The 9,012-nt window shown below is 38.8% G+C and overlaps 1 protein-coding gene across 1 annotated transcript; it reads left to right on the top strand.

Moving 5' to 3' along the window:
* Positions 1 to 681: 681 nt before the first annotated feature.
* On the top strand, positions 682 to 4,843 carry LOC112173869 (glutamate receptor 2.8). The gene is made up of 5 exons (XM_024311556.2): positions 682 to 799; positions 1,896 to 3,229; positions 3,331 to 3,643; positions 3,785 to 4,191; positions 4,304 to 4,843. Exons 1-5 carry the CDS (start codon positions 697 to 699, stop codon positions 4,841 to 4,843), a joined length of 2,697 nt encoding a protein of 898 aa, XP_024167324.2. The 5' UTR covers positions 682 to 696.
* The last annotated feature ends 4,169 nt before the right edge of the window (positions 4,844 to 9,012 follow it).

A 9,012-nucleotide genomic window follows, 5' to 3' on the forward strand; every position in this document is an offset into this window, starting at 1 on the left:
TTCTTTTTATTCCCTAGTTACCATTTTTGACGGTAGGACAAACTATGTCCCTCTTTGTCTGGCACCCACTACAGTATTCAACGAAGTCTTCAAAGTCTATTCTATTTTAAATAAGTTTTAAGGGGCTTAGTTTAATTAGTTATAGAAAAATGCAACTGTGTCCTGTTGTCAGCTAAAGATTAGTCTGCATTAGTTCAACTAGTTATTTTGTCCAGAGAATAACTCGCAAAAAGTCAACTTAATTGTTTTAATTAGTTTAATTATTTTGTTCTGTCTCTCTCAATTTTTTTCTTCCCCCCTTAATAATGGTGATCAACCAAGCATATTATAGACCGACTTATATAGCTGTTGCCTCTTCCCACTCTTAAAATATTCAAACAACAACGTCTCTAATGAACTGGTTACCAAAGAAATCGCTTGCGTTCTTTCAAATTATTACACCATCTCCATATATATCCATGACTATAACATTGGACTTAATACAAGGCCTGATCCATTAAGCAGCTTCCAAAAGATTCAAATATGATCAACAAGAACCTCGCAAATCTTACTCTTGTTGTTTTCATTTGTTTCTTCTTTGTTTCATCAAGAATTGGCTTGGCCATGTTAGGAAATGAAACCATCCCCGTCAATGTGGGGGTTGTTCTTGATGATCTTCATTCAATGGAGGGGAAGGCTTGGTTGAGCTGTATCAAAATGGCCCTTTCAGATTTCTATGCTTCTCATTCTCACTACAAGACTAGGCTGGTTTTGAACGTTAGGGACTCCAATCAAAACGTTGTAGGGGCAGCTGCTGCAGGTTCTCCCTACTCATATAAATTTCTTGAAGATTTTCTAGCTCTAATATCTCCCTTCTGTTTTTGTTATTTTGTTATTTATTTTATTTTTTGGTCAACTAGCATATCGCTCTTTTAGGTTAAGATGAGCGATAAATTGTTCTTTTAAACTGGGAAAAATCAAAATTCCTACACCAAATATATAACTCAGAAGGATCAAATAAAAATTAGGGAAAGGTGGAAATTAGAGAACGCTTTTTTATGGCTTAATTGAGATAACTTAAAAATAGTATGTTATGTGTAGGGGAAAACTACCACTGTATATGTTGTAATGGATCATATTAGGTGCGTAACAAAGATGGTTCTTGAATTTGATACGCTTACAATTAAGATGGAAAGATATGCTACTTGGTTTAGCTACCTTAAAAATCTGTATATATTGTTGATTAAATGAACTGAAGATAAAGAAAAATAGCTGCATTAATTTCAGATACATTTCTTTATTCGTTTATTTTCTTTGATAAACTTTGTTCTAGACAGATTCATTACCAATTCAATATTGCTTATATTGAATTGTTAGGACTACCTGTTTGTAAGCATATGAGGATTATTTAATCATATAAATTCAAATAAGACCAAATTTCATTTTACCTTTCTGACTTTTACACCCTAAATCATTTGTGCTCATGCATTTTTAATTTCATCACGGATGCCCATGAACTTACCAATTTCAATCAATTTTGTCTAACCCCTGGCTTTTTGGCGAACTATTGTGTGATGTATTTTGAAATTGTAGTCACATACAATAAAATTTTGCATGCCACACTAGTGAATCATCATCATACTAGGGAGACCATTAGAGCCACATTTTCAATTTACAAAATGCTTGACTAAAAAATAAATTATTGGACTTGATTGATTAAATTGGAGAGCATATGGGTATATGTGATGAAATTAAAAGTGCAGGGCTACAAGTGATTTAACATGTAAATGTTAGGGAGGTAAAATGAAATTAGCTCAAATAATTAATAAGCTAGATAATAGTATATAAGCAATATAAGAAATATTGAATCGTATCAAGTATGAAACATGATCTTCTCTTTTTTTTACTGGACACAGCTCTGGATCTTATAAAAAATGCAGAAGTGCAAGCAATATTAGGGCCAGTGACATCAATGCAGGCAAACTTTGTTATCAACCTGGGAGACCAAGCTCATGTACCTATTATATCATTTTCGGCAACAAGCCCTTCTCTCACTTCTCTCCGGAGCTCCTACTTTTTCCGATTTACACAAAATGACTCATCCCAAGTGAACGCCATAAGTGCTATTGTAAAAGGTTTTGGATGGAGACAAGTTGTGCTTGTCTATATAGACAATGATTTTGGGGAGGGAGTCATGTCACATATAACTGATGCTCTACAAGAGGTTGATGCTTTTGTCCCCTACCGGAGTGCCATTTCCCCATCAGCCACAGATAATCAAATTCTTGAAGAACTGTACAAGTTGATGACCATGCAAACTAGAGTCTTCATAGTCCACATGACTTCTGATCTATCTTCTAGGCTGTTTGCCAAAGCTAAAGAGCTTGGAATGATGAGAGAAGGATATGCTTGGCTAACCACTAATGAGATACCAAACAGTTTAAAGTCGATGAAATCTTCAGTAATCCATTCGATGCGTGGTTTACTGGGTGTACAAACTTACGTTCCAATAACAAGTGAGCTCGATGAATTCAACAAAAGGTGGAAACAACAATTTCAAAAAGAGAATCCAGCCATCATTGATGCTGATTATGAAGTTTTTGGATTATGGGCTTATGATGCTACAGTTGCACTAGCCATGGCAGTTGAAGACGTTGGGATTACAAACTCTGGCTTCAAAAACTCAAATGCTTCCTTCAACTCAACAGATCTTGATACGCTTAAGGTATCTCAATATGGTCCAAAACTTGCTCAAGCATTGTCAAGTACTAGATTCAACGGCATAGCTGGAGACGTTAGCCTCATTGATGGGCAGCTTCAATCATCCACTTTTAAGATAGTCAATATAAATGGGGATGTAGCAAGAGGAGTTGGATTTTGGACATTACAAAGTGGAATCAAGAAAACATTGGGTCAATCCTCCGCAAACTGTTCAACATTGAATTGCAATCTTGGCCCAATTATATGGCCGGGAGATTCCTTCTCTGTTCCCAAGGGATGGGAGATTCCGACAAATGGCAAGAAGTTGAGAATAGGAGTTCCAATGAAGGATGGCTTTACTGAGTTTGTTAAGGTAACCAAAGATCCAAGTACCAACAGAACAGATATCACTGGGTTTAGTATCGACGTGTTTAAGGCTGCGGTGGAATTGTTACCATATGCTCTTCCTTATGAGTTGATTCCATTTGCAAAGCCTGATGGCACCAGTGCAGGCACTTACAATGATTTAGTCTATCAAGTGTTTCTTGAGGTAAAATTTTTTAGGTTTATTAGAATTGTAAAACAATTTTTCTTCACTCAATTTTATATTTACTAGACTAAGACATTTAAAGAAATATATTTGCTTGACAGACATTTGATGCTGTGGTGGGGGATACAACAATCCGAGCAAATAGGTCCTTGTATGTGGACTTTTCAATGCCGTATACGGAATCTGGTATTGTGATGGTTGTGCCAATAGTAGACACTAGAAGTAAAAATGCATGGGCTTTCTTGAAACCTTTGACATGGGACCTTTGGCTCACGATTTCTTGTTTCTTGGTCTTTATTGGTTTTGTGGTGTGGGTTCTTGAACATCGAATTAATGACGATTTTCGTGGCCCTCCCCTACATCAGGTCGGCACCAGCATCTGGTTCTCTTTCTCCACAATGGTTTTTGCACAGAGTAACTATTCTTCTCTTTCTCAAATATATATCACTATATCAGTAGTGGTCTTCTGTTCATTCTTTTGTTTTCCACCATGCAACTATGGATATATATATATTTTTGTTGATTTTAACTTTAGTATTGGTCCACACTATACAGGGGAGAAAGTGGTTAGTAACTTGGCCAGATTCGTGATGATAATATGGGTATTTGTGATGCTAATCCTCACACAAAGTTACACGGCTAGTTTAGCATCACTATTAACTGTTCAACAACTCCACCCTATTGTCACCGATATAAAGGATCTGTTAAGGAACGGGGATACCGTCGGATATGCAGAGAATACATACGTTTACAATGTCTTGAGAGAAGTAGGTTTTGATGATTCAAAACTTAAGGAGTTTAAATCTACAGAAGATTTGGATGCTCTTCTTTCGAAAGGAAGTGCAAATGGTGGGATTGCTGCTGCAATTGATGAAACACCCAACATGAAGGTTTTTCTTGGAAAATATTGCTCCAAATATACAATGATTGGACCCATCTTTAAAACGGATGGATTTGCCTTTGTAAGATCTCTTTCTAAACTATTACTCTTCATTCCATGTAAAACTGATGCGTTTCTCATATATATATTCATGAATTATTTTTCGTTAATTTGATGAGCTTGATGCTGTGCAGGTCTTTCCAAAACGCTCCCCGCTTATACCAGATATTTCGCATGCAGTTCTAAGCGTGACCGAAGGAGAGAAGATACTTGACTTTGAAAATAAATGGTTCAAGAAAGATAGTAACTGTGAAGACTTGAGTGCCCCAAAAGTGTCTAGCTATAGTCTTGGCCTTGAGAGCTTTTGGGGCCTATTCCTCGTTGCCGGAGTGGCTTCAATAATTGCTCTTGTCATTTTTTTTGCTTCATTCACATACAGGCATAGACACATCTTGGTGCACCCTGATTCAAGAGCATCGACATGGGGAAGGATTCGGGTCATGTTCAAAATTTTCAATGAAAAAGACCTCGACTGTCATACATTCAAAAGTAGTCCACCACATGATTCAGTTAAGGCGTCACCAAACAACTTCCCAGAAAGTCCACTTAGCTATAATACAAACCAGACTGATAGGAATCTTGTGTTCTTTGGAGAGCAACAAACTCCATCAACGGGTCAAGCGTCTCCTGAAGTAAATTTTGAAGAGCTTTCTTTTGCATTTCCAGAAGCCTAAAGAAGTAAAGAACGTACTTCTTCTCAAGAAAACAGTTTGGTACACAATCGTTACCATGATTTTTATTTGTATTTAGTTATGATAATTAAGGTGCTGTTAAATCAGATTGACATTCGTCCTAGAAATTCTAGTTGCCCTAAACTGCAGTGCCAGTCCCGGACCGAAAAAGCTTTACCAAAACTATAGAAAAAGCGGCAAGACAATATAACTAGGAGATGCAGCAACTGATATAGAAACCAAATTGAGCAGCTAGCAAAGAGTTCAAACAATAGTTGGTGGGAAAGAAAAAATCCTAGTTCTAATATTGAAACTAAAGGAAAGAAAATGTTAGCACCGTTTTTTTTTTCTTTTTCTTTTTTCTTTTTGAATAAAGGGCTGGCGTAGCTGCCTTTAAGTCTTGATTAATGAAACTATCGAATACAGGGGGTGACATTGAGCCTAAACCCCTAATTACAATAAGTATCTTGTTTAAGAATGAGAGATTCGAGAGAGAATTGATGAGAGAATTGTGTATTTAATATTGAGAATAGGAGCCCTATATATAGGGATTACAAAGTACAATAATGTTACAAGGAAAACTATTCCGAATAGGACTAGGAATTCTAGAACATTCTCTCCTATTACAATCATGAAACTAATCCTAGTTTGAATAGGCACACATAAGTCAATTTCCTTCAACACTCCCCCTTGTGCCGCTCAAACTTGGTGGTGACGCTTCATCCGTTGCCTCGTTAAAAACCTTGCTCGAGTCAAAAACCTTGTGGGACAAAAACAAGCTCGAGGAGGAGAAAAAGAGTACAACACGTCCTTCACTCTTCGAGAACGAACATGTAGACATCATAACTCCCCCTGATGTCGATATCTCCCCCTGATTGCTGCAATCGTGGGAGTTCGGATAACTTTCTCAATCCGATGCTCTTTACATGTTTCTCGAAGGTGGATTTAGGTAATGACTTAGTGAATAAGTCTGCTACATTATCCTCTGATCGGATTTGATTCACTTTAATCTTTAGAAGTGATTGTTGTTGCTAATTATAAAAGAACTTAGGCGATATATGCTTGGTGTTGTCGCCCTTGATGAAACCTAACTTCATTTGCTCAATACAAGCTGCATTATCCTCATTAATGCATGCAGGTTCATCCGTGGTAGATTTCAAACCACAACTTCCTTGAATATGTCTACTTACAGACCTTAGCCATATGCATTCACATACAGCTTCATGCAGAGCAATAATTTTTGCATGATTTGAGGAAGTAGCAACAAGAGTCTGTTTGCAGACCTCCATAATTGCAGTGCTTCCCATGGTAAAGACATAACCCATTTGGGAGCGACCTTTGTGAGGATCAGAGAGGTACCCTGCATAAGCAAAACCCATCAAAATATCATTGTCGTTTTGATGGAGGGGAGTAGGGGGACGCCGGCCACCATGGACGGCGGCGGCAACATGGCCGGTGCCAAAACCTTGGACGGTGGCATTTTGCCTATTGGGGTCCGATCCCAAATTTCCGTCGTTTCTTTTCTCTCTGTAGGGATAAAATAGGCCCATATCAATTGTACCTCTTAAGTATCGAAAGATTGTCTTTACACCAATCCAATGGCAGCGTGTTGGCGCAGAGCTATGTTGAGCTAACAAGTTCACTGCGAATGAGATGTCCGGTCTTGTGCATTGAGCTAAGTACAATAATGCGCCTATTGCACTTAAATAGAGCTAAGGGCCTCTAATAATTCTTCGTCCTCATCCCTTGGACGAAACGGATCTTTTCCGAGCTCAAGACTACGACCGATCATGGCATCGATTCTACTACGTTCTAAAGATCGATTCTGCTACTTTCTGAAGATCGAGAATTCTCCACACTTCAATTTCGGACTGTGCGGTTCAGGGATCAAGATGAGACAGAGTGGGGACAGACCACGACAATTCCTGTTGTTCCTGTTGAACATTTATGTTCTTATCTCCCCCTAACGACGGGAAAATTGTCTTATCGAAGTGACAATCCGCAAATCTAGCGGTAAACAGATCTCCTGTCAAGGGTTCTAAGTAGCGGACCATCATTGGAGAATCATATCCAACATAAATGCCTAATCGTCGTTGAGGACCCGTTTTGGTGCGCAATTGGCACATAAACTGTACACCCAAATATGCGTAAGTGTGAGACATCAGGCTCATACCTAGTTACCATCTGGGACGCAGAGAAGGGTTGAGTGGCAGTGGGCCTTAGACGAATAAGCACAACTACATGCAATATTGCATAGCCCCAAGCAGAAATGGGGAGATTGGTGCGCATTACCAAAGCCCTAGCGACCATTTGTAGTCTTTTAATGGCGGCTTCTGCGAGACCGTTTTGGGTGTGAACATGAGGAACTGGATGTTCAACTTCAATCCCAATGGACATGCAATAATCATCAAAAGTCTTTGATGTAAACTCCCCAGCGTTGTCTAATCTTATAGACTTAATAGGATGATCAGGGTGGTGAGCCCTTAACTTAATAATTTGGGCTAGGAGTTTAGCAAATGCAGCGTTCCTTGTGGACAAAAGCAGGACATGTGACCAGCGTGTCGATGCATCAACCAACACCATAAAATATCTAAATGGTCCGCATGGTGGTTGAATAGGTCAACAAATATCACCTTGGATTCTTTGCAAGAATGGTATATTTTCTTTAGTGACCTTTGCATAGGATGGTCTCGATCCTAATTTTGCAAAAAAGCAGGCTTTGCAGAACGAGTGATGGGCTTTAGAAACAACCAATGAGGATTTTGGTTGAGCCACGAAGTCACAATTGACTGTAGAAGTAAAATTTGGAGTTGAAAGAGCATTGGTAGCTTCAATGCCACCCTGAGGCCGCAGGGGGACGGCGGCGCAAGCCAAGGATGGCCGGTTTTTGGGGTGAACGGCGCCATGAGGCTCATGGGTTCTTTCGGGGTCCAAAATTCAATTTTTACTTCTTTTCGTTCTGAAAAATGGATGTCCGTGCGAAGTCTTTAATATAAGGATCATCATGTCACGACCTGGATGTCTCAAACAGTCGTGTCAAAGCCTATATGTGTCGGAATCCCATAAATCATCTCTCATAACATGATTGGATTCAATTAATCGAATAGTGGTTGCATACAACCCACTAGATCGACACATAAGTTTCTCTAAGACTCTTTTTTGTCCGTAGTCATTAGAGGTGATGCAAAGGAACTCTTGTCCATTCTCACAATGTGTTTCCACATTTCCACATGAAAACCATTGGCTCTTATATCTTTGAAGCTCAAAAGGGTTCTTTCGGCCCTAGGAGCGTAGAGAACTTCAGTGACAATAATGATTGTGCCATGTGGCAACAAGAAGTGAGCTGGTCCTCGACCATGATTCAATTTAGATGACCCTGCCATCGTAGTCACTGAAGATCGAGTAGGCGTCATCTCAAGAAATAACTGCCTATTTCGAAGTATGGTGTGCGTAGTAGCACTATCCACGAGGCATTCTAGCTCTCTGGGGAACATACTTGAATGGATAAAGTTCGAATCAAAATCGATACTTTAATTCAATGAAAGCCAATGATCACGTCAAAGTTTCTAAATTTAATCCAAAAAGGTTAATCAAGCTTAGACAAGTATTAGTTACTCAATCAGTTTGGTAATTCCAATTTGGTTGTGAATATGTAAGGTAAGGCGAAATTTTGGTGGAGTGTTGCTCACTTTTAAAACCGTTCTCTCAGTTCAAACCTTTCCTAGACATCACAATTACTCTTGAGTACGCCTAGTGAGAAAGAGTTATAACCACTGTCTTTTGTTGATAGTTTCCAAATTTTTGGATTTGGATTGAAACCAATGACGTTATATGGTCAAATTTTTATGCTTACAAACGCTCTTAGTCCGCAGCCTACGAAGCTCTTAGTTCGTAAAAATCTATGCTCACGGACGCTCTTAGTCTAAAGATCACGAACGCTCTTAGTTAGTATATAGCGTGAATCCCCACGATTCTGCTTTTAGCAAATCAAACCCACGGTACATAAAGGTGGGATGTAGAAGAAGGGATTTTGTAAATCCCCGAACAAAAGTAAATTTAAATTTCAAAAACGGGAACAACTTACTTGTGAAAACTTACTCATGAATTTCGAAACTTGAAATTCTTAATACACGCGCGTGTTGATGCAGGCGTGTAGGATTGCAGGCATGCTA

The sequence above is a fragment of the Rosa chinensis genome, chromosome 6 (genome assembly GCF_002994745.2).
Source record: "Rosa chinensis cultivar Old Blush chromosome 6, RchiOBHm-V2, whole genome shotgun sequence".
NCBI lineage: Eukaryota > Viridiplantae > Streptophyta > Magnoliopsida > Rosales > Rosaceae > Rosa > Rosa chinensis.